The sequence below is a fragment of the Leguminivora glycinivorella genome, chromosome 16, assembly GCF_023078275.1.
Source record: "Leguminivora glycinivorella isolate SPB_JAAS2020 chromosome 16, LegGlyc_1.1, whole genome shotgun sequence".
Classification (NCBI taxonomy): Eukaryota; Metazoa; Arthropoda; class Insecta; order Lepidoptera; family Tortricidae; genus Leguminivora; species Leguminivora glycinivorella.
Window position 1 is genome coordinate 5,885,126 of NC_062986.1, and position 27,271 is coordinate 5,912,396.

The following is a 27,271-nucleotide window of genomic DNA, read 5'->3' on the forward strand; positions in this document are numbered from 1 at the left end:
TGGCACTGGTTTTTGTAAAAAAAAACATAAAAATAACTGAACTATATGTATCTACACATTAAACAGGGTCGATAGGTACTCTAATCTGGTAAATCTGCCATGTTAACCCTAACTCACGTATCTTGAGATACGTGAGTTAGGGTTAACCGGGTTTATTCGATTCTAAATAGTGAGATGTAGCTACACATTATACAACGAAAAAAGTTGCTAGATTTGTCTTACAAAGAAAAAATGTTTCTATTTTTAAAATTCTTATTACCTGCCTGCAGCAAGCTGCAAAATGTATATATTAAGAGAAGACAAAACTGTGATGATAAATAAAAGCAAAAATATTCAAAGTAAGATTTTCTCACAGTTTTGAATTTTTTTGTTAATGATTGCTGCTTTAATAAATCATACACCTATACCCGTATCAAGATACTGGAGAACAGCATAACCATAGAACTGCCAACAGAGTAAAAGCAGAAACCAATTTCACGTATTTATAGATACAACTTTTTGCGTAACTCAAAATGTATGATATTTCTGCAATATTTTAAATAAATCATAATTAATTACTTTGAATGCAGTATTACAAAAAAAAACCCGCATGTTTATTAGTTATTGCATTATGTATCCATATTTTAAAAAGCAAAAATATCGGAGCATTACTTTATGAAATATGACTATTTTTTTGTTTATAGCTTTTGTTTTAACGTCGTTATTATCAAAATAACGTTTTCGAAGTACGTGAGCTTAGCTTAACACAGCAGAAATGTACCCCATACGCTGCTGGCGTTGCCCCTCTGTATGGCGAGAGAAATTTACTGGACTGAATAATCCCCAGACCTGGGGCCCGTTTCTCGAAAGGTACAAGCCTTGTATTACAAGTGCGCGAAATGTCAAACCGTATGGATTGTCATGGAAACACATTTGTAATACAAGACTTGTACCTTTCGAGAAACGGGCCCCTGACGTCGCCGCTTTTCTCCCGCAGTCGCTGCCCTGACTGACGAATGTTTTTTTTTTTGCGTCAGCGCACCACGGACCGCTTGTTTCTATGGCTACTGGGATAAAAGCATAGCTCTGTTGTAGAATAGAGTATTTAATTTTGGTCCGTTTGACTTTTGCTGCGTACTCGGCAGCGTTCACTCACAAGGTTCAGGTGTGAAGGGTCAAATATGCTCCTGCTCACTCATGTTGCGTCCCAAATGAGACCGTCCTCGCGCCCACTCTTTAACATAATTGAAAAATAACAATCAATTATTCACCATCTTCACAAAATCTTTATTCAATATTTACAATACTGTCCTCGCAGGCAAGAACTGTCTCCACAAAGTGGTCGCGTTATCGCGGCGATGGATTGACGCGGCGGTACAATAGCCGAGATAAAGCCAACGCGGGCTCGTGTTCATTGCAGTGTTGACAGATACCACACTTGTACTGTTTTTGTACTTTTTCTGTGGTGTTTTGGTGTACAATTTGACGCTTAATAAATTTTCTTGAATGCTACGTTAATTAAGGATTGATCAAGAATCATCGTTGTAGTTCGAACTGTTTTATACTTAGGTCAAATAATAATCACTCTTGACACGGATCGGTATCATAACTTACTGCAAGTTATTTAGAGTCAAACCAAGTTATTTTCAATCTACAGATGTTACAGAAATATTGTTTGACGAATGAAGAGTGTACCTTTATACATATTAGAGACAGTTTTCACGATGTCAGTAGTAAAATAAATTACCTGATATGTATTTTGCTTATCTAAAAATAAATAAATAAATATATAAAAGAAGAAACTGACTGACTGACTGACTTATCAACGCAAAGCCGAAACCGCTGGTCCTAGAGATTCCAAATTTAGTACGTAGGTTCATTATAAGGTGTAGAGCTGTAGAGGATCACTAAGAAAGGATTTTTCAAAATTCATATCCTAAAGGGGTGAAATGGGGGTCCAAAATTCAACGTTTGAGTAAGATTACTTTAGTATTTTTAGTTCTCTGAAATATTATCTAAACTTCAGTAAGGTCAAACTAACTATTAATACAATAATGAAACATTTCCACTCACTTTCTTGTCATAAATTACGCTATAAATGCTACATTATGCACTTATTAAAATTCATCACACCCGCTTACATTAAGCAAGAATGTGCAAACTGCTAATTTATTCTAGCTAGGCATTTCTTACCTATCTTTGAGTCCGATAATAGTTGACATAAATTATTGTAGTTAGTACTATTTCGCAATTTAAAGCGAACAATTTTAATGAAAATTTTACTTGAACTGAACTGGTTATTCGTATAATAAATTATTTATACTAGTACGTACTACGGAACAAAGCTTGATTGTCAGCAATTTTGACATCTTCTTGGTCTGTGCATGTTGTCATCGATGGAATAAAACGTTTACTTATCTAACTGGCGGGGATAACAAAACTGTTTATGACTAAGCTGTGCCTAATTCTAATTTCTAATAAACTTGTGTTTTGAGCTTTTTATTATAAGTATTTCGCTCGCAAACAAAAAAAAAACGTTCGGAGAACAAGATTCTCATTGACGACCTTAACAAACTGCGTCAAAAATAAAGAGATAAGATTATTAAATGGGATTATGTTCTACAAGTAAGAAAGTAATGAATTTTTATTTGCTAAATACAAATAAGAATGTTTTGTTTCAGTACTCCACACGTGGAATTTCTACCTTTACCTGATGTCACTCTGGTCTTTGACTGCCAGCGTCCTCTACATGTTGTTACCAGAAAGTCCGAAATTCCTGATCACTCAACAAAGGTACGAGGAAGCGCGAGAAATTCTCATCCGGATTTATGTCCGGAATACGGGCAAGCCAGCGGATACTTTTCCGGTAAATATCCGGTGTTATAATTAAAGCCAACCAAAGACTTATGTAACTCCGTATAGACGATAAAGTCTTAAAAAAAAACGTACCTCAAAGCCCTAGAGAAAAAGGTACGGTGGCGTTACACCTTTGGGGAACGCTCGGCTAGATGGCGCTAATATTAATATTTGACATTTTAACATATATCAAGCTAGCAATATGGGCCAAATTGTCAAAACTCAGGTTCAAAAGTTTTAAGCTTGTGTCGAGAGATAGCACTGTGATTACACATTTTACTTTGACAGTAACTCTCTATAATACTTGATCCTCTTAGATCCAACAGAAATGTCCTACTGGTCAAATCAGCTTTTTTTAAGAACTGACAGAACGGATTTGAACGATTTGTTATTATCGATTAATATGAAATCTATTTGAATGACGTAACGGTCAACTCATTTACTTTATATATTTTTTTGACGACCGGTCTGGCTCAGTTGGTAGTGACCCTGCCTGCTAAGCTGCGGTCCTGGGTTCGAATCCCGGTAAGGGCATTTATTTGTGTGATGAGCACAGATATTTGTTCCTGAGTCATGGATATTTTCTATGTATATAAGTATGTATTTATCTATTTAAGTATGTATATCGTCGTTTAGCACCCATAGTACAAGCTTTGCTTAGTTTGGGGCTAAGTTGATCTGTGTAAGGTGTCCCCAATATTTATTTTTTTATTTTATTTATATTTCTATGCGACTTATGAAATAAAATGGGTTAAAAAATAACATAGTCTAAATATATATGTATAACAAAAGAAGAAACTGACTGACTGACTTATCAACGCGAGCCGAAACCGCTGCTCCTAGAGATTCCAAATTTGACACGTAGGTTTCTTATAAGGTGTAGATGAGCAAAAAGACAGGATTATTCAAAACTCACATCCTAAGGAGGTGAAAAGGGGGTCCAACGTTTGAATAAGATTACTTTTAGTACGCGGGCGAAGCTGCGGGAAAAAGCTAGTGTACAATATTTTAAGTACAGGCAAGTTCCCTATTTGTTGATAATAAATCACTCTAGTACTTTTAATTGATAAAGCTATCTAACAAAAACACTCTATTTAGAGCCTGTTTCAACATTACGCCGTGGCTTGCGTGGGCGACGGTCGCGCGATGCTCGCGCGACGGCGATGCGACGCAGACGACATCAAACCTTATCTATATGGAAGTATGAGACGCGACGGCGACTGTTGCGCGACGATCGCGCGACGGTCGCGCGACCGTCACCCACGCAAGACACGGCGTTAGATTAGTGTTTGACTAAGAATTTATCTGTTACTAATAAGCGATATTCGTAATGAAATTGTATATGGCGTAATTAAATTATTTTGATATTGGGAAAGGCGAAAGCAGCAAATAAATTAAAAAAAAGTAGATCTTTGGCATCTTATAATAATGACTAGGTATTACAATCTCGGATAAGTTTATTGCTTATAGCCAATAATTAAGTAGGTAGTTAGGTACTTATTACATATCCCTTAAACAGAAATCTTGCTTTGCGTTTAATTTCTTTTTGATTGTTTCAGTGTCCAAACCTATGGAAGTCAGCTAAGCAAAAAATAATAGACGAAGCACCGGAAATAAAAAATGAAACCCTGTCTCATCAGCTGATGGCGGGCTTATACAATGTGAAGCCTATGTTCAGCATGCCGCTAGTTCTACCGCTGACTGTCATATCTTCCATGGGTTTCCTAACCATGGCTATGTAAGTACGTTTCATGCATTAATTTTGTCATAGACGTGTATAACTTCGTATAGACAGATTAATCGTAAGAAAGAAACTTACTTCGGAACTATCAAGAGATGTACAGTCAACTAGATGGCGCTAGACCTTTGTTTAATTCTCGACTAGATAGAGAGGATAGGATTAATACTTACTACTGATGTGTCGATGGAAAGTTTCCAAAATTCTGAAATTTTCACATAGGAAAACTTCGGTAACTTTCCATACTTTGTATGGACAATTTGTATGGATGGAAACTTTCCATTTCATAAATTTAAATTCCCTTTATTTTTCGTGAAAGTTTCGTGAATTTTTTGATTTTTAATTTAAATTATTTGATTTTTAATTTATTTATTAACTATATCCAGTATTAAAAAGTATACAAATAAAACCGCATTTTATGAAACAAAATTCCGTAAAAATTGCGTGGGTACAAGTAAATAAGGTCTATTTATTATTCCTAAAACGGGCAAACGTTACATCAACCGACAGAAGGATGGACCATACTTGGTAAACTGCCTAGTCACTGAAACCCCTAAGGGGCTCTGATAGTTTCAGTACTTTACACAGATTACATAGACACCGCATTATGAAGCGTTTGCAAAGAACGATTGGTAACAAGAAATATGTACAATTTTACTCGTAAAAAAATACGAGGATTTGAACAGCGCAATTGAGTAGTATTTTATACCATTACCACAGTATAATAAAGAGTACTATCGTACAGTATGGCCACTTTCGCTCCCGGTTGAAAGTGCCGCGAATCCCCTCTCGGTTACCTCACAGTTACCGCCTGTCAAAAACGCGAACAGTCGACTTATCATATTTCACTCATACAAGCATAGTACGCGTTCACCTACACTAGGAACGCGCCTCTTTCATATATTTGATCGCCAGTGCCCGAGGTGTGCCATTACATACATCAGCCCAGGTTCAACCTTATTTTTTTATATAAATATTTCAAAATTACACGAGTGCTTGATATATAAACGTCAACACAACTGAATCAAGCGGTTGCGTTTGGTGACCAGACATATTATCATATTTTTTTGTAGCAACTCCGGTGTAGCGATGTCGCATTAAAGGATGTATGCATAATTATGTCCGTATCTACAAGTATCTAGAACATTAATTAAGTAAGCCTGTTCATAAAAAAAGATGATATGTTTAGAGAATGTTTGTATTCTCGTAGCCCCTTTATGTCTACCATGGATATGGATAGGTATGGATGCACCGAAATTTCCAGAAAATTTGCGATACCTGATGGTGACTTTTATTTGGCTTGGATGCTCCGTCTAGTAGTTAAGGTGCTCTGTGACCTATTAATAGTCAGTCAGCAAAATCTGCTAAGTTAGTGTGGCCAGAACTTGGTAACTCGGGTTTGCTGATTAGACAATAATGTGCCTGAGATACGTTGGCAAGTTTGGATTAGAACTTGTGACGTGATTTATAATGTAGCTATTAGTTTGTAATTATTTGAGTGGATTAATTTATGTCTGCGAGCGATTTTGTAAGGTAGTTTCATCTTCAGCTTATAGGAGTATTATTTGATTTTTAAACCATTTACATTCTCATGTGATTTGGTTTTACAATATGCAATCAAATATTAATTGTAACTGACATTAATAGTCCGTCACCCATTTTAAGCCTAGTCAAAACTGATTGTTAAAGAAAGCCATAGCCGAATTTTAGTTGAAAAAAAATTAGTTAAGGGTCTTTGTTTTAGTTTCAATCAATTTTCGTCAGAATCATCTGTCTCATCAAATGATTATATCAGTGGCCGGATAGTCCAGCCTCGTTAATAACTGAAGACCCGGGTTCGATACCCGGCTCCGCCGCCGGTAAACCTGCGGGCCTGGCACGCTAGCGTGATAAACTTATCACATGAGGCCATCCTTATTGCACGATAAAGTTTATCACGCTAGTCTGAGTCCTTAAAAAGAAACAAATCAAAATATTTCATAAAATAATTAGACTTATTTCTTAGTTTGATTAGATGAATCTTGATAATAAGTTCCCGCTCTTTGTTACAGATACAACGTGCTTAGACTATGGTTTCCACAGCTCTCAACTGTGGTAGAACACTACAGTAGTACGACTAGCAACGGAGACCTGTGTACTATGCTAGACGCGTACACGGAAGACCTAAGGAATAGGACTAGTTTGACTATGGGGACTAACGTATGTGTGCCGGTAAGTTCAAGTAGGTACCTTATTTTTAAATTAAAGGAAACTTACGGAACGTGTCTGCCCGTGACCAGCACGGACGTAATGTCACATCCGAAACTTCGGGTTTAATATAAACGTAAGTCTTACGCGATTAATCTAATAAATTTAATTGCCTACGAAATAATATTAGAATTAGAAACATTCAAATTGCTGTTGAGAGCGTAGTTGAAACTAAAATAGAGAAAGTCAAACACACTCCTCCGCCAATAACTATATTATTATCTTTTCAGTTCATTTTATTTCTTACATTTTAGTGATCACACAAACCAACCATAATTATTTTCTTTAGGTCATGGTGTGGGCTCTTTATACTTTAGCATGAAACGTGTACCTAGGTAACTTTATTTAACGGCATTCGTCCGAAGTCACTTGTATTTTTATATTGAAATGAAATGATCAAAGGCAGAGATTATTTTCCAATCCTCACTGATTGTTTTAATCCTCCATTCAATTTATAAGTCAACAGGGATAAATTAAACGCGCAAGGCACAAATTTAATTATTCAATTTTGCTTGCCCCGGCAAAATATTGCTTCTGCTTCGTCAATATTTTAAATACCGATTTAAATTTAATTTTTCTTTACGGCTAACTTGAACGCAATTGAATTGAAATATGGTTATATAGCATTATCGTGAATTTTGAAAGTCTGATTATGAAGGACTGACCAAAAAAATAAAATTGACAAATTATCTAGTTTGGCACCAATTTTCAATGTATTATTTAGCAGTTAAATATGTGAATCTGCTAATTATCTTTACCTATTATTTCCTTTCCTGGTTAATATTAATATATTTATATGGAATGGCAAAAACAATTCCATTTCAAAAATATACAGCTACACCATTCATGTAAAATGTAAAGAATTTATTAACTGTTTGTGTAAATATATAGAAGTGCTGCTATCAATTGTTAGGTTATTAAACAATTTGTTCGATCCTTAACTACTATTTCAGAATAAATTTTGCATTATATGTTGCTTCTATTATACCTACCTTCACTTCGTGAATAGCATTTTTTTTTGTTTCAGCACCCGAGCGGCGCAGAGACCTACATAAACAGCATGATAGTCGGCACGGTCTGTTTCTTACCTTACCCGATCACGGGCATACTAGTCAACAAAGTGGGCAAAAAGGCCCTTCTTCTAGTCACAGGAGTGATATGTGTATGCGCAACGTTCGGACTCCGATGGGCTAGCTCAAAGGTAGCTGTTGTGGCCCTGTTTTCTCTGGAGATCTCTGTGTCGCAAACCATGATGAGTTTGCTTCAAGCTATGACTGTGGACGTGTTCCCGACTATGATAAGGCAAGTTTAGTCCACGGGATTCTTTTATGGTCCATAATGGATCCTGTTAAAAATTAAACAACTGTATAGAATAACTGTAGAACTTGTTGGAAAACAATAAGGAAAGCAGAAAATATTTTAGAACTTTCTGTGCATATTGATGTCTATTGAATAAATGTTGCAACTACAACTATCAAGGCAAGTATCAAAAGTTTTTATCCAAGTTCAAGGAGGCGCAGTTATCTACGGACATCATATTATCAGGACTTACAAGCTCGAAGTAAATAAATAAATAAATATAATAAAGGTAATGTACAATTCCTTTTACAGTATATTTCAATTCTTCAGTTACAACTAGATACGTAAGACGAAAATATCATAATTAACTAACCAATAACGTAGAAGACTAGGCGGTCTAGCGCAGCTTGCGTTCTCGCGTGCGTTCAGACGATACAGGAGGGGTCAATTCCCCATACAAACGCTCTAGATTATTTCCTTTCTCGCTTTTTAAGATAGAGCAATGAGTTTTTTCAACACAGATTATTATTATTTTTATCTGTGTCGGACAGTTTTGATTTTTTTGATATTCTTAAGACTGTATCGTTAAGTATGAGGACAACTTTGAGAAGCCGTATTTATTTGCTATTATATTTTTTTCTTAAAACATGACATAGGCTTAATAAGGCACATAATGAGGTTCACATTTTGTCCTAGAAACTCGACGTAAAGCAAGTGGTTTAGACAGTATTGACTTAATCCTCCCGAGTAACAATTACGATTCCGGACAAATGCTACTAGAAAATTCACAAAGTGCGTAAAAAACGATACGATTGCGAAAAAAAATTGTACTGTGTGAACCTCAACGACATATGATCCACAAAGCAGAATATCTGGACATAGTCTAGCCATAGTTATTTTTAAGAAATAAAGTTCAGGATCTGTGTATGGCGGCCATTTAGAGAATGTGGCATGGTGCTTCCTCTAACTCCGACTTTGATGTCGAATTTAACTATCATACACTGTTTATATCGATTTGGTTTAGGCACTGTTCAAACACCGTGAATGTCAGTTAGACTTTGGCCTATGGCTAATTTTTTTATCTGTTTCTCTCATCCTGCTTGCATCAAAAATTTACGACAATCCGGAACGTTGCTCAAAATAGCGTTTTTTTTTAATTATATAAATTCACCGCATTTATTCTGCAAGTACCCAATTGAAAAACCATGAAGAGGACTCTTAAAGAATATATTTTGGCAGCATATTAACCTTTGTTTGTTGAAATCGTACAAACAGTCAATGAAATATTTTCAAATTAAGCCAGATAGGGGTTGTCCGAAATTTATTTGCTAGACCTTAATGAAAGTACCATAAAGTCTCTAAAATAAAATAAAAATTAGACCTTCTTATATCAAATAGTGCTTTCCAATACCTTCAGATCATACTCTCGGAACATAATAATATAAAATTATGCACATGTCAACATTTAGACGAGGTTTGTTTTGTCCTTATAATTATCGATACAGTCCTTATTTTTAAAGACGCTAGAGCCCATCAAAAATATCCAAAAACGGTTTTATTACGGTAACGGTGTGGTATTCAAAATTGGCGACAATTAGCTAAAAAAACTAAACGATTCGACACAGATAATTTCATTGTTATTCAGATTCTCAAATTTCGTTACGATTGATTAAGTCTTGAAGGAGAAAACAGTCGAGAGCGGAACCTCGATTTTAAAGATTTTTTCGCAATATCTTTTAACTGAGTTGTTCTGAATGGACAATTTTTTTCAATAAATCTAGTTAATAACACTATACATTTTCCCAAATTGAAAGCATTTCCCTTCTCATTAGCATTTTCGCTCCTGTAGCGTCTTCATATGCGCATCAAGTGAGAATTCAAGTACACTCGAAGGGCGAAAGCGCAAGAGTTGTGCTAAATGAGAAATATTTTTTGAGAAAATTATTTAAACTTTGAGTGCCTAATGCGTTTCTTAAATTTAGAATTCAATAAAAACTTTTTCTTCTTCTTAGCGTCCCCGTATTTTGGGTCCGCTGTTAACAATTCAAAAAATCACGATCCACTAAACGCTTATCTGTCATTACCATATATAGGTAGAGGTAGTAACTAGATTTATCATTATAATATAATGCTTCTTTGTTATATATCATGCATTTCTTTCTCCTTCCGGGCATGCTTAAGGTAACACTGGTGCTGCTCTTTTCTGTGGACATCTCCGTTTCTCAGACTATGAAAAGCCTTCTAGTCGCGACGGCTGTTGATCGGTTCCCGACTACAACAAGGCAAGTTACATATTTTGTTTTAGGTTGACAGTTTTTGAGAATTATAAAAAACATTATTTTATAATAATTTTATACAGGCAAGAATGTTTTCTGTCCTCCGGCCGGAAAAAGTCAAATTTCAGCTGCGCTAAACAAAGTTACCGCTTCCCGACTCCGTCGAACAGAAAAATAGAATACACACCTTGGCCATTAAATAAGAAAGCCTTAGATCAGATATTTGTTGACCTCGGCTCCGCCTCGGCCGACAATCACATGTGATTTGAGACATTTCTTACTTTACCGTTAAAATAACTTATTCAGAGACCATATTCTTTAACCCGCAACGCAGGCTTCGTCAGCTGAATACAAACTCCGCTATTAGCTACAAGCTTCGTCAAACTCGTACTTTACCGGCCTAGGTGTTTAATCTACTATTTTACCAAAATAAATTGAAGTTAAAAATTTTGCAGTTTAAAAAAAAAAAACATAAGTAGATTTAAAGGCCTGTTCGTATAAAGGCCTCCTCCAGCTCTTGACATATTTTTCTGATCAATTTCCCATGGTTCATCTAACAGTCAGTTAAAAAAAAATGGTTTCTGTTCAGAGAAACGTCGCCATATCCGATGCATATCGTATTTAGGGTTCAATTTTGACGTAATATAAATCGGGTAAGTATTCCCATATTTAGTTGACCAAGTTTCTCTGGTATGGCTCAATGCAGTTGAGATCCTTACTAAATGTAACTCGAAGAGTGCAAAGTTTAAGTGCAGTTGCATTTTATTTTCCTACTGAATTCAATAGGCTTAACTTACTGACGTCACTCGATTTAAGAACACCCGGTCGAAGTCTAAAGCGGCCAATTCCAAACTATCACTGATATCAAAATGACATAAATGTATTAATATAACTGAACTGATATATATCTACCGTCACTCAGTGACTGTAAATTTCGCTTAGCACATATTTTAACTACCATCTTCTACCTACTTCTAACTAACATGGTAACCCCTGGGACCATACACTACGACGCTACATAGGATGGACGCACGCTCGCCCCGGTCTACGCTCCGCCGAACATGGCCGAACTCTGCTCCGAGCGTCCACTCATGCCTAGCTACATAAGTGCCCTGAGTCGACGCTGTATACGGTGGACGCACGCTCGCCCGGTTCGCTCCGAGAGTTCATCAGGTCTTAAGGTGGGTCTACGCTAGACGAACCGAGCACGAGCAAAGCACGAGCGAAGCCGTGATCGGCTTCGTCGTTCGCAGCGTCAAGTGTGGACGTACAGTACAACGAACCTACAACGATCACTTTCCTCAAACGTGGTGTTCCGCAGTGTGCTCGCGGCACTTGGCGAATATGGAAGATATTAATAATATTGCAGCAGCCGCTGCTGTTGCAGCGATTAGCGAGCAGTAGTCAGCAAAAAAGGCCAAGACGATGCCGGCTGCTAATTTTGATATAACTCAATTAATTGCAAGGAAGCATCTTCGGTCCACTTTTCCATGATGCTCGGCTCGAGCGACCGACGTCTGTCTCACTCTGTCACTAAGCACGTCCACGAGCGCACTGCGAGCGCGAAGCAAATCCCTTTGTGTTCGTCAAAAAACCGACAGCCGGTGGAAGCAACCGAGCACGAACGAAATGCTCGGAGCGCGCTCGTTTGAGGCTTGTAAGTTGGTCCACACTAGACGAATTGTGTTCGGCTCTGCTCGTGCTCGGCTCGTGCTCTGCTCGCCTAGCGTAGACGCAACTTTACGCTTAAGCTAAGCGAGCACTTGATACTAAAGTACCATGAATCAAATAGAATTCCGACATCAGTGACCGTTCGAATCGCCCTATCTAAAGCGGCCGAGTTAAACTCAAAACTTCTCAGGCAAGTCTATTTCAGTCCCATTGTGAGCTACACGATAGACCGTATTGTTGGTTTATGTAGCATTCAGGTCTACCTCAGAATGCACGTTATTAGAACAACAGCTGTATGACGTAATGACAATGGCATTTGCAGTTCATATCTGAAATGGTGGTGCAGAAGATAAAAATACTTGAACTGTTGTAGTATATTTTTGACGGGAAAAAAGATTGTAGAAGTTGAATTATGTTTGTATGTAAAAGTAAATAGTATCAGACGTTTTATTATTCTGATAGTGAGAGAAATTAACCGTTCCTGAGATAAGTATACCTAAATAGTTTAAATAATGTAAAGCGCGAGCACTCGTACCCGATGAAGGATCACTAATACCGATACAATAAACGTTGAGAGGACCGAGTTTTTCAATGTTTGTTTGATGACCTCTTGGGCTTTTGGGGTCAGAAAATTTTCAAAAAAAGCTGTTTTCAGTGTTAAAAATACTGCCGACCTTATGTATTGTAAGATGGGATGTATCAATTAACTATTTATGGATATTTTAACATTTCAAAGTGAAATACAATCAAATTAACGAAATGAAAGCATTAGTAATTCAAATTAACAATTCATTAAGCCACATTTCAATAGTTTCATTGCTTTGATCGTTATAGATAGTTCAATAACATTTCAACGTACGGGAGTCATTAACATTCAATATGTGGTTGCGTCTATTATGGGTTCGGCGCCGGTATTGATTAAAATACCTAATGGTCAGTCGGACCCAAGTCAATCAAATTATTGATACTGAAATATAAATAGAAAGAGTCAGAATAGTACGTGTCACGATGGAGTGAATTGAAGTGTGGATATACGGCGTGAGCAAAAAATCTTGAGAGTAATCGGTGACTTCATTGAGTGAAACGTTCCCTAAATTGCAAATGATATTCCTACCATGTGACGCATTATATTTCAAAATAATTCCTTTTGCGCCTTCAAATTATGTAAAAATTAAATATTATAATATCCTAGTACATGCGTAGTCAGAAAAAAATAACAAAATTTACCATTTTCAAAATGGGTGACGAAAAAATTCCGTTACATTTACCAAAATGTTTTTTCTTTACTTAACTTTGATTATTATAAATATAAACAAACGGTTTTCAATATAAGTTTCCAAAAACGTTCAGTTATAAAGCGGGACCCGGTATAACATTGTAGCAAAAATTTACATAATGTACGCCTCTGGCACGTAATAGTAACCCATAAAAACGTTTTGGCAGTAAACACGCCGGTAATAAACACCAAATATTATCATTACATTTTAACACCACAGCGCCTTAGGCCTATCACGATTATAAACACATTTCAAACTTGGTGCGTTACAGTATAATATGATTTTACGGACCTACTTTAGAGTTGGGTATTATGCTAAACTTAATGCATGGTATGAATAATGACAAACCTAATTAAGGAACAAATCATATTATTTTATTAAAATCTACATTTTTTTACATAGCACTACACCTTTGGTTGATGATCGGTTAGATGGCGCTAATATTAATATTGTATATCTCTTTGATTCCATTATGAAAATAATTTTTGGAGCTGTGGTTGGATTTTAAGCATATTCTCTTATTTACGAATCGTTCTACCGGGAAAATCCAAGCATATCTTTCTCTAGCGTTTCGAATAAGCTCAGCTTCTAAAGCACTTCATTAATCAGTCCTTCAAAGAATATTTCTTTATATGGAAAAGGCAAGCCACTTTTAAAATTTACGTTTCTTTTTAATCCATTTTGGATGTATTTCATCATCATTGAATTTCCTTATAATTAGTAATTATATAATTATTTATTTATTTCATTTATTTAGTTTTTTCAAGTAAATTTACTAGCAACAGTAACATCTGAGAGGCGAGCAGTGCACATAAATAACCCTTCTGATAAGTTTACGAGATATCACCAAAAGACGCACTTATCCCTCTCGGCTCGTACCAATGAGTGTTTCTGAACTTATGTACGAAATGTCATTTGATATTTGCCAATCGCTTTTCGGTAAAGGAAAACATCGTGAGGAAATCAGACTAATTCCAATAAGGTCGCTTTCGTAAAAACTAGCGCCTACGCCAAATCTTGGGATTAGTTGTCAAAGCGGACCCCAGGCTCCCATGAGCCGCGGCAAATGCCGGGATAACGCAAGGAGGTTGATGAAGGAGAAGTGTGTCTGGCCTTTATATTTGACCCTTTAACTCATAGTCGCAGGTGTTTTTACGAGTTCATAATTTTGCTACTCCCTAGTCACGGTTAGTGTTAAACGTATGAACTTTCAATAAACACTGATCATTGTTTTAAATAGACCAAATGTGAGGGCCAGACACATTCCCCCTTAAGACACACTAGTTTACCCGTACTGACCTTAAGTTTGATAAAGTTTTTAATCGTTTTTTTTTTTTACAGAACGCTGGCAATTTCGATCGTGATGCTCATAGGACGTATCGGCACGTTGACTGGAAACATACTTTTCCCTATTCTATTGGACATAGGTTGCGTGGTGCCGTTCTTTGGATTCGGTGGCCTGATGATCTGTGAGTATTACATTATGGTTTACAAAATACTAATTTAGAGTGAGTAAAACTTGTGGACATTTTGGAAAAAACGTCAGATTCGACATTTAGATCCGATCAGGGTGCGTAGCCGAATTGCACAAACGCTCACGAAACGCTTACGAAACGAAACGCTCGTAGATATCTATCTCTATCGCTCTTGCGCATTGGTGCGACAGAGCCAGACTACTTTCGCGGCGTTTCGTTTTCGTTTCGCGTCGGAGAAATACCATTCGGCTACGGCACCAGACCTTTTAGCACAACTTACCTTGTCGCGCGCGAGTTCATTCATCAAGCGCGCCTTCAAGTATGGAGTCGCGCGAGGCAAGTTGTGCTAAAGGGTCTGATATACAATATATCGTAATCTTGAGTAGTAATTATAGTAACTAATAGTTGATGTTTCTGAACATTATCTTCAAGTTCAATACGGGTTAGGGTTTGGACAGAGCACGAGCCTGGAGGGTTGATAGCTTTTTGTTAAATAAATGCTGACCAAGGGATCAATGAGTGTACTTTAATAATCTTCTTTTTATCTTCAATGAAACTTAATCCAGTTTTTGTGAGATTTGTCATGTGATCACCTACTTGTCTTATTTCAACTAGAGATGTCACTCCAAGTAAAAATCTTCACAATTAACACGAAAATTCTTCGAAATAAAATAATATCAGCTGAATCATCGCAAAATGGCAAGCTTAACTTAATCCTTGGCAATATTTCTACAGCCTACTTCTAAGTGACCAGTGTAAGAGTGATCTCTGATGCCTAATAGTTTTTACTAAATCTCGGTGCTGAAGTATAATGGTTCATACTTTACAAGCAAAGTGTTAGCAGTCGCAATGACAAGCCCTCTCCTGAAATTGCAAAAAGTAATAAGTTTTTTCGGTTTGACTCAGCATTTTTGTACCTACCAATTAATATCTGCCAAGAGTGACCTAGAAGCATAATGTTCGCTTAGTAAAGCTTAAAGAAATAGTGTCAAAGATTATTTTCCTTTGCAATCTTGGGCTTTGTTATCAGGGATTAAACGCTTATGAGATAAGGGTTTTAATCGAGGTCATTTTGTGACATTTTATTGAAATATTAGCGGTTTGGGACTTGCAAAAGGAAATTGGGTCAACACATGTTAATGAAAGACCTTTATTTTAATGATCACAGACAAAGAAAAATAAATATAATGTATAAATTACGTATTTAAAATTGCAAACGGGACTTAATCGCGTATTTTACTATGTTTTAAACACTAACCTCCGACGTTTCAAGGACGGCATTGTCCCCGTGGTCTCGGAGCAGACTGGCTGAAGTTGGTCCTGACTACCCACTTGAACAGTTTGTGCACTAGGGATGTCACCTTGTCGACACACAACACTCACGATATTCGGTTTTTCAACCTGCGATATTTGTTTCTTCTTGCATTTACTAGTGACCGGGTTCCATGTGGATGAGATATTAAAACCTTCGTCTCGATTGAAATTTCAATAACTTCACGTATTTTTCTACTATAATACCCACGATCTGTAGAGAGAATAAACAAACATAAAAATAGTGTTTAAAACATAGTAAATACGCGATTAAGTCCCGTTTGCAATTTTAAATATGTGTAAAAATCGTGAAAGTTTAAATCAGTGTTATAAATTACGTGTTTAACAGATTATCTCAAAGCTAAAAAAAGCAATTTACTTTTTTACGCAAAAGTATTATAATATTGTACATTGTATATTATACATACTCGAAAGTATGCAGGTTGTTTACTTTGAGGTTGAAAAGCAATTTTTTATTTTATATGTTATTTAAAAGGAAAGGTTTTATTCACGGATATGCTAGATTTATTAATAATTATTTTTTGTTGCAGTCGTCACCATATTGGGATTATTCCTGCCATCAAAGAAACAGTGATACTTTACCAAGAAAATACATTAATTAAAATATTGTACCTGTAAAGAGTAGTGTAAGTTATTTAATTATAAATTCAATTTGTACAGGTAGAGCGTATTTAAAAAAATAATAAATACTTTATGAAATATTATACATATTATTTGGAAAAAATACTGATATATCGTTTCCTCCACATTACCATCCCACCCATTCTAAGCCAGACATAATTAATACTGTCACGCAGGTGAATACTTGACAGACTTTTACATAATTATACTTATACGTACATCTAGTTTCCTATAAACAGAAATACTTATCTACAGCCATTTTTTATTTAGAAGCAGAAAAAACCTTACACGGTTTTAGATAACAAAATATACACAGAAAAACAGAAATAAAAATCAGCAGAGTTGAAGGTTGGTATCCTGTCACGGTCGCCATGTAAGGTGTGGCGTCAATTGAAGAAACTTGTTGGTTAAAGTTACGATTTACTATTGTAAGTTACTTACTTAGAGAGATTATGTGAGGGTTTGTTCACAAACAAACCTATTATTTAATAAAAAAAGAAGACCAGATACTGCATCTAATCTTGTGCGCCTTGACTGAGACCTTACAACTCCCTTGCCTGTGTATGCACAATTCTAGTTTAACAAGATATAACTTCATGCACTGTCTTCCCAACTAACTTGCTAACCGCAATATGATTAGGACTTGCAAGGTCTGCTAGTATAATATTAACATAAGATATAAGAATATATGTACTAACATATCATAGTATTACAACTGCCTACTTGTCGGTGGTGACCCTATTTAGGACGAGGATACTATTTCGAAACCAGGTAAGACATTTATTATTGCATTTGTGGAAAAGAACCACACACTCCACCTTATAGTAAGTGTTCACGTAGCCTAAGGACGTCTGCAACTCGAGGGGTTTTACACGGTGTTGAGTGATGTTGTGTTTTGAATATTTATTACGCTCACAGCCGGAAGTGTAGGTACTTTAATGAACGTCCAATATTAAGTATATACACTTATACAGTATGTCACTTTGGACATTGCCAGATCTGATGGGTATCGTACCAGACCTAATATTCAATTTTATGGTTATAATGTCGAGATTTGTCCCGCTGTACTTTATAAATAAATTACTAAGATGGAGCGCATCGCCAACAAACAGTTTTATAGTTTGGTTAAACTTTAATGATATGCTTTTGTACATTGTATTTTTTGTTAAAGAAAAAAAAACTAATTTCATAATAAAAATTTATTAAGTACAATGTGCAACAAGAGGAGGAAGTTGAATATTTAAAGACACGAGTTAGTAATATTCATACTCCCCGAGTTACGCACAATGCTTTTCATCACACTCGCAATCTAAAAAAATGTAAATAGATGTAAAAAAGTTAAGTACGGTACAAGAAATTTCATTTTTCCCTTGGGAGAGCGATTTTTCTATAACTCACGCTCCGCCTGCGTGCAATAGCACATTTAAAGTGCGGGTGTGATGAAAAAGTTCTTATCAAATAGATTTTTACATTGTAACTTTGTCATTCATATTGTCTTAGTAATAACTTTCATTACAATACAAAGCCCAAGTTCACAATTCACATGAAATCGTTCCACCGCTGAACAATCCTTAAATCGTGTTAGCAAGTTTGCCACCATAACGCGCGAACACTGAAGTCAGCAGTACGTGCATACTGCCCGTATTACACTGCTGAGACCGCTGTGTTATTAGATCTGGGTAGCCAAATGCACAAACGCTTACGGTAATATCGTTATCGTAGCCATCTCTATCGCTGTTCCATATTGACGAGACAGAGCCAGACTGCGTTTTGATCGGCGTCTAGCGTCAACGATTTTTCGGTTAGGCCGGTTGCCTGCTCTCTTACATAACCTGGGAAGTAATACTGTGGTGCATGTGACTTTATTAAAATACGGAGCAAGAGTTTGATCTTATTTCGTATACGATTTTGAAGTTCACTGTGTTGCATGCTTTTAAACAACTGAATAACACTGAAATCAGCGGTACGTGCTTTCTGCCCGTTTGAATTACTGTCAAATGCTGTAACATTGCCTACCCTGTCTAACATTGCCTGGCTCAAAAAATAGTGATTTATTGCCGAAAAGCCGTTTATGTATAATAAGCTATTTATAATGGTGGTCACTGTCCTATCTCCCAAGACTTTGATTTAGACACCTAGCAGGCAATTATGGTCGCGCGATAAATGATAAAACATCTGGCCGTCCCTATCGCACTTACTAATAGTGCGATAGGGACGGCCTGATATTTTATCGTCTATCGCGCGACCATGCTACCCGTGCTATTTTGATTAGAACTACCATTTTAGACCCAGGCAATGTTGGGCAGGGTGGGCAAAATTACAGCATTTGACCTGAGATAGTTATTATGTTATAAATCGTAATTATGTCTGCTACGCCGCGGTCCCGGGTTCGAATCCCGGTAAGAGCATTTATTTGTGTGATGAGCACAGAGATATTTGTTCCTGAGTCATGGATGTTTTCTATGTATATAAGTATTTGTATATTATATATATCGCTGTCTGAGTTCCCACAACACAAGCCTTCTTGAGCTTACCGTGGGGCTCAGTCAATTTCTGTAAGAATGTCCTACAATATTTATTTATTTATTATTTTATTTATATGTATAACTTTGAAAAGTATGTTTTTAATTCAATTTGCTATTATATTTATTAATATTTAAAACATTACTATTCCACGTTTTCCCTTCATAGTTACTTCTACCATTTCAATTTATAGTCCACACACCCTCTGCTCGTAAATTGCCTTAAATCGTAACGTTCCTTTGACGAGTTGGTGAAGTACCCAAGTTAATGTAAAGGGCCGACCTCTCGTTAATGAAAGTTGGACTTAGCTTGATGACGAATCAATTCACATGTAGGCTAAAATAGAAAGGGGAAACTAGCGATATCTGGTCAGGTGATGTGCCAAAAACTTCTCCTTATCAAGCTAAAAAAATTATAGGATACTAAACTGCGACCCTAACGGTCCACCTGATCCCTTAACATTTTTTCCTCTAAAACTTCAAAAACTTTTCGAAATGTTCGTTTTTTTTCAACCGTTATTTTAACTACGTTCTTTCCTACCAATCAAGTCAATCTATCTTAGAAAATAAAGTATAGACTACTGTTACAACTGCATAAGTGTGTCTGTATATGTTGCGCTTAAAATGCTAAAACCATTTTATTATATTTTGAAACATAGATAATTAGAGTCTCGGGAAACTATTACATATAGATGTTAGGCCCGAATCATCACTTAGGGTAAAATTTACCTCACTTCCATTCCCAAAGGCAGAAAATTAAGGCGGCGCCTGATAATTCATCATATCACATCTATCTCAAATTGAATCATTGCTATTACTTCTCATCAGGCGCTACCCAAAATACTAATCCCACCCAAAGTCACGTGCAAAAGCTAGTCTTTAATATTTATTTACAGGTAAGCTGTCGCCATTAACTAAATTCGTTCCGAAGGACATTCCAACACCTCGGCATTCGGGCTGTTGCGTGCCCCACATGCGGGTGAAATCAGCCATATCGCGATATCTGGGTCAAGCCAGTTCACACCCAACCCTACGTAACAGTGACTTATCAGGGCCCATTGTGATGTCATCAGTGGGTTCCGCATACTGTGTTTTGGTATTTTAGACCGTTGTCGACATAATATTTTAAGTAATATAGCGTAATAAAATAATTATTACTGAAAGTTAAGTACATGGAGCCCAAACTAAACTGGGTGGCGCTCGGCTGCATAGTGAGGACTGAATTCAAGTTTTTTTTCTTGAAATATAGGAATTCGAGGATATTGATAAACTCGGTGATATTGCACTGAGATATTGTACATCTATCAATGAGAATCTGTCCGAATTTCGACAGACTTGAGAGAATTTTTTATACTCTGTTACATCGTTAGGCAAATTTGTTTACTAAAAATAAACTTTTTAACAAAAAATAAAACCGCCTTCAAAAATAAGCGCGTTACAAAACACGGAGAAACTAAAAAGCCAAAAATAATAAACCTTTCAATTCAGATTTCTTATCGTATTGCAATAAGCTAAACATCCAAATTATAAACAAATCAATTATTTTTGTAGTCGGTACCAGACCTGTTCGTCGCCTTGCTATTGCCTGTTTGCCCCACCCAACCATACACAGGCTGGTACCGACTCCAAAAATAATTGATTTGTTTATAATTTGGATGTTTAGCTTATTGCAATACGATAAGAAATCTGAATTGAAAGGTTTATTATTTTTGGCTTTTTAGTTTCTCCGTGTTTTGTAACGCGCTTATTTTTGAAGGCGGTTTTATTTTTTGTTAAAAAGTTTATTTATTTGTTGATTTCTAGTGGTTCCTAGTGATATTACATGTATCAGTCCGAATACATGTACAGTAGTGAAAGAATTATCCTTTAACTCCTAACCATTGAGGACTTGACCTTCCATCATCAGCTCAGTTGATTTTTAGTGGTTCCTAGTGATATTATATGTATCAGTCCGAATACATGTACAGTAGTGAAAGAATTATCCTTTAACTCCTAACCATTGAGGAGTTGACCTTCCATCATCAGCTCAGCCACATAAAATTATTACCATCAGACGTAAATACTGGTGTACCTTTGAAAAATCATCATCATCATTGGCCACGACATCTTAGCAGATGATTGTTGCAGTGATTTTATTGTGTGGTGCCGGTACATCGTCTTTGGTGGCTTAGTAGTCCGATGGCAGCCCGACACCTTGAAAAATAGACTAAAAACATTACATGTGCCTATAACATTTGAAGAGTTCCCTCGATTTCTCCAGGATCCCATCATCAGACCCTGACTTGGTGCCAATGGGACCAACTCGGGGTTATACCGGTTCGATCAAAAAAAAAATTTTGAAAATCGGTTCACGATTCTCGGAGATATCGAGTAACATACATACAAAAAAAAAAAAAAAAAAAAAACATTCAGTCGAATTGAGAACCTCCTCCTTTTTTGAAGTCGGTTAATAAAACGTTACTACGTCTACCAGCCCCTATCTTCCGGATCAAAGTTGTCTGTAATCAGTATTGGCAAGTTTGGAAACCCTACCATCCGGAAACTTAACATCAAATCATTAAAGACAAGGGTGTCCATAATTCTTGAACTTTGAAAGACGAGTTCAGATACTTGGACTTATGAACTTAATCGTTAGTTCATTTCACCTACACATTATTATTTTTTCATCACACTCGCTCATAAACGGTGTTATTACATGCCTACATACTACATACGTAATGAGCTATTTTATCGCCCTAGGGCGGTAAAGTGAATACCTGGGTGGGGCCTTCCACGACCTGTCAAAAATTTCAAGATGGCGGACGAATGTCCGCGTAGGTATTTCAATAGATTTAGTTTAAAATTTGGTTATTACTTGGCAAGTGTGATGAAAAACATATATCACGGGCGGCTGAAGGATTAAAAATTCGAGTTATTAAAGCCTTCGGCGTCGGGCTTCAAACAGCCTCTCGTTCGTGATTCTTTACTTTCCGCCCTTAATACACAATGTACTATTGATACATATATAATATATAATTCTTATGATTTATAATATTATCTAATTCTGGTGAAGTATTTGTTTATAAATTAACAAAATTGTCAGCTTACAAGTATGTGACCGATAACATATCGCTGCGACATCTTATATATATGCATTGTCCGAATGGGGCCGTTAAGATGTAAAACCACGAAATGGTCTTAGTTTAGTTGCATAAGACATAACTTGGCTTTAAGCGTTATTTATTATACAGAGTGAGGCCTGTAATAAAGGCGAAGAATTGAACTGTAGGCTATTCTCCTTATACTGATCAACATTTGTTCAGTGACTTTTAAAAATTATGAAGTCTTTAAATTTTTAATTTTTCATACAAAATAAATATTAGCTTCAATGTACGCCATTATTGTTGTCATTGACGTTGTCTGTCACACTTTAGACTTAACAGAATTCGCAATACATTACCTCTTAGAAAAAACTTTCAAGGGCGATAAAAATCAAAATACAAGTTATTTTTAAAAGTCGCCGAACAAATGTTGATCAGTATAAGGAGAATAGCCTAGAGTTCAATTCTTCGCCTTTGTTACAGGCCCCACTCTGTAGGCTGAAAATAATAAAACGTCCATAAAAATAATTGCACGCCATATTTTTAGGCTAAATTTATTACACAGAAAATAAAACTTATAATAATAAGGTTTAAGGTAACAAGTCGCTTGCACAATGTCAGATCATTAAAAGAGTCTTAAAGTATTACATAATACTTATATTTCTGCCTATAATAATGTGTTAAAATAAAATTCGCTCCATTTTTCGATAGTCATATTCTGTAGTATGCTTATTACAAAATACGACGTAATTACGTATTAGTATTTAGTTACACATAATAATAAGTATGTAACCTAACCACAAAATTAAAATTTTGAAAAAAAACCCCGACATAGTGGACCGATTTCATGAAACATGGCGAAGAACACTCCCGACTAACTCAGCTTTCAGACAAAAAAAACTAAATCGACAAATAAAAATATTGTCGTATTATTTGGTCATCTGAAAAAAAAAACATATTTATAAAAAAAACCCTAGTGCTTGGTTTTTTTTATAATTCTGAAAAATAACATTTGTTTTTTTTCTATTTGTAACCCTATCATACCTACTCACATATAGACACAAAACGATTCCCGAGTGTGACACTCTGGAAAATGTGTCTCTGAAAGTCCTTTAAAGTGTTCCAAAGCCCACATCTAATTATGAGATGAGAGTCGCAACAGCCATAAGCTGTTTAAAGGTAACGGCGCGCAATAGTAGTTTGATTCGCAGAGCAAGTTCTAGAAATGTCATCACACTTAGTCCTTTGCCATGTTTGAAGTTAGATTAAGGGCTAAGTTTAGCACAGTTGGAACGGAACAACTGTGTCGTAATATTAATTTATGTTATGGTTGTGTGAAATAAGATACAAACGTATGTCGGTTCAGGGCGATTCTAGTTTTTGACCGACAGTTTTGTTAGACTGTGTCTTTGGTGTTGCTCAAAAAAATCCTTTTTTGAAAAATTCCCCTCTCTTGCGTGTCTCATTATCTTCCAAGCTATGAATCCCGTATGGTGGTGAGGTTAGCTTCCCGTATCATTCACTTCCATTTCACCCTATCCTTGACGTCGTCTTCTTGTACTTACTTACCTATTTACGTACTTACTTGGCGCGATAACCCAAAATGAGTTTTATCCTCGACCACCAGTAGGCTTAGCACATGATGGCCGCGGGAGTATGTCGCCGCGAGATAGACTACCCGTCCTTATGTCATTAATACAGTTAGAAGAAGACGTGGCATCTATCTCGCGGCGACATACTCCCGCGGCCATCATGTGCTAGGCCTACTGAGCACTGCACGCCACTTTGCTCGGTCTTACGGCCCAGCCACGACATTGGTCTAAGCGCGACAGCGGTGAGCGGCAGCCATATGTGTGAATGAAAAGTCCCATCGCTGTGTCTCGCTCCAATGTATGGCGGCCGCTCACCGCTGTCGCGCTTAGACCAATGTCGTGGCTGAGCCGTTAAGCGGTATCGCGCCAGAGTTCACCGAAGCCGAGCTCACGGAGGTCTACCTATATTTTGGGTGACCATCAGGACGGCGTCCATTCGGTCTTCCCAAGTAGACTCTTTTGGCTGCCCGATCTTCTTGTACTTAGTACTCTGCAATGTCTTAACACTAGTTCCTCCGTCTAGCAATATACTAGTATGTATTTAGTTAATAAGAATTATTTATTCCTGGTGTGATATGTCACACCAATAATAAACATTTAATTATGAAATTGTAAGTAATATTACATGTAAAATTACTTATCATTTTAGCAATAAAAGTCTCATTTCTCTTGTTTTCGGTTTACCTTGGCCTCTCTTACAGGGCATGGAGAATCGCAGTGTCAAATTTCCAATATAGTCTCAAACAAACAAAAAAAAAAAAAAAAAAAAAACATACAGACGACTTGATAACCGTCCTTCTTGAGATATGAGGCGACGGTTAAAAATAATGCACATTTGTAATCTTAAGTACATTTCAAGTGATTGCATAGAGACAGCCTATAAATAAGAGTAAGCCCATTTTATAATAACCACAAAATTAAAATTTTGAAAAGCCCCCGACACAGTGGACCGATTTTCATGAAAAATGGCTAAGAACACTCAGCTTCAGCCGACTAACTCAGCTTTCAAACAAAAAAACTAGATCTAAATCGGGTCATCCGTTCGGGAGCTACGTTGCCACAGACAGACTCACACACAGACAGAGAGAGAGACACTTATAACACCCCGTCGTTTTTGCGTCGGGGGTTAAAAAAAAGACGTTATTCATAAACTCTTGTTAAGCTCGAAAAAAAAGTTCTTCATAATCGCTTGTCCTTTTGTTGTTATTGTTGTTGCTTTTGTTGTTATTTATTTAAACTTCATTGCACAATTGAAAAAAAAGTACAAATGGCGGACTTAATGCCTTTAGAAAGCATGACAACTATTGACAAGTATAGCAATATTATTTACAATCAATATAATACATAAATAATACGTTCATATCATTACACATATACTTATACACAAATATAAATACAAATATACATACAAACAATATATTATAAACATTATGCATATGGGCGAAGGAGAACTAATTAACTTGTGCCGCACTCAGCAGATGCTGGTGCAGCATGCGTTTGAAAATTAACTTACTTGGTTGTTGTTATTGTCTTATATGTTGTTGTATCTCCACTTTTCAAATTAATGCTTGTAAGAAAACTTCCGAATGAATATTTGTTGAGTTTATATAGTAGGTAACGGGGTGAGTAAGTTGACTATCTAGATTAAATATTTCCCTCTGGCATCCAAGTTTTCTTCAATGCATCATCTGTCTAAAACTGTGATGGAACTTTGCCGCAGTACGGCGGGCTCGGCTACTCGCTGTTGCGTTCTACAAAACGTGTTTGCTACATTAAATCGCTACAAAGACATGGTTCTATTCAGAGCTGAAAGTTTACAGAGTTCTATAGAAGTTCTATACAAGTGCATTACAAGTTGTTTTGTTGCTGAAGCCACTGTTCGCATGAAAGGTAATGAGTTTTGCTAGCGGAGTTCAAAATAGAGGATCATATTAAGCCAAAAGTAGTTCCATGTAGTCACAATTGTATAGTATTTAACATTCTGTTTTTTGAAGTCAACACCAACCAAGGATAATTCATATAGAAGACTAACAGACAGTTGTAGACTAACAGTCTCCATACTAAGAATCTTACCTCATTTTTTTAGCGACACCCTATTAAATAAATACTATCATAACTACACTGATGATGCCTACAAAATGTGTATTGACGTGATATTACGATATTAAAATAAAGAACCACGTCATTTGTTCTTATAAAAAAAAAATTGTAGGAGGTAGGGCATAGCGAATGATATTCCGGTTTGTGTGGTAGGACACAGCACAGCGGATATCGTCTCGCTCGAATCTAGAGCAGAGCCCAACTGGGGAAGTACCTCCGCCTTACAGAAGACCGCAGCCAAATAGCACTAGACCCTAATGGTGTAACAAAAGAAACTCAAAAATGTTTCGGGAAAATATGATTTTAGCCAATTCCAGGCTGCCTGCAGGCTAAAAGGGCCATACATTTCAGGGGTACGCTTTTTTGCATGGGCTTTGTCTCTGTCTCTTATTTTTTATGGTCCTTGCTATGATCCAAAGAATAAAAGATAATTCAAGTACTGTTAACGGATTTATTCTAAAATAAAGCTCATACAAGGCCCGAGAGAAGGTATTTAACACTTTTTTAAAGGAATTTATAAATATGATTACGTTACGATATCACCAATAACCCGCCCACCGTATAAAATAAGTCTTCGCACCTCGGCCTTGACACGGCCCGCAGTGTTTAACAAAATTAAAATTATATTGACAAGAGACGAGGAAGCTGCTATTTTAATAAGTATACTGGAAATAAATGCATAAGAAAAACTTCTAAGACAAGACTTTTTGTATACTATACAGCCCTTTGCCCACGCAGAAACCATCGCAACACTAAGAAAACCGCGCACTCACGAAATTCACTTAGCTCCGACTCAATGGAGATGCTGATATATCTTTTCTAATGTTAAATATCACTTCTCTAGCCACAACTCTCACTTAAAAAGGTCGTATAAGTTATATAACTAGGATACACTTAAGACATTTTAGAACTGAATTGAGACAAGGGTAGTGATTGCGACCAATCCCCTAGCGGCCTTTTGAGGAAACACTTCTCTGAAACGCGAATCAACGTTATTGAGGGTCGAAACTAAATAGTTATGCTTCGTCAGGAGTTTGTTAGTTGTTAGTTACTGTAATATATTATATCGGAGATTGCGTGAGAGAAGTTTGTCGCGAATATCAAGTTAGTAGAGTTTTTGGTTAAATCGTAACATTTATTTTTGAAAGGGCGTTGACACGTTTGAATTTTGAACTTTTTTATGGTTTTTTCATAATTTTTATTGAC

General features: G+C 36.4%; 2 protein-coding genes across 9 annotated transcripts in view; one reads left to right on the forward strand and one right to left on the reverse strand.

The window, feature by feature from the left end:
• The window catches only part of LOC125234993 (synaptic vesicle glycoprotein 2C-like), a 42,590-nt gene extending 25,775 nt beyond the window's left edge, over positions 1 to 16,815 (forward strand). For 6 of the 8 annotated variants that reach the window (XM_048141441.1, XM_048141439.1, XM_048141434.1 and 3 more), the window contains exons 5-10: positions 2,661 to 2,845; positions 4,395 to 4,573; positions 6,625 to 6,784; positions 7,848 to 8,122; positions 14,685 to 14,812; positions 16,681 to 16,815. In XM_048141441.1, the coding sequence (XP_047997398.1) occupies positions 2,661 to 2,845; positions 4,395 to 4,573; positions 6,625 to 6,784; positions 7,848 to 8,122; positions 14,685 to 14,812; positions 16,681 to 16,724 (971 nt within the window). In that variant the 3' untranslated portion in view covers positions 16,725 to 16,815. Of the gene's footprint in view, positions 1 to 2,660; positions 2,846 to 4,394; positions 4,574 to 6,624; positions 6,785 to 7,847; positions 8,123 to 10,300; positions 10,402 to 14,684; positions 14,813 to 16,680 lie in introns of all 8 variants that reach the window. The other 2 variants (XM_048141435.1, XM_048141438.1) reach the window with 2 other exon arrangements.
• Positions 1 to 27,271, reverse strand: part of LOC125234996 (hemicentin-2-like) — a 678,208-nt gene that overhangs the window by 537,800 nt on the left and 113,137 nt on the right. The gene's annotated exons all lie outside the window — the stretch shown is intronic.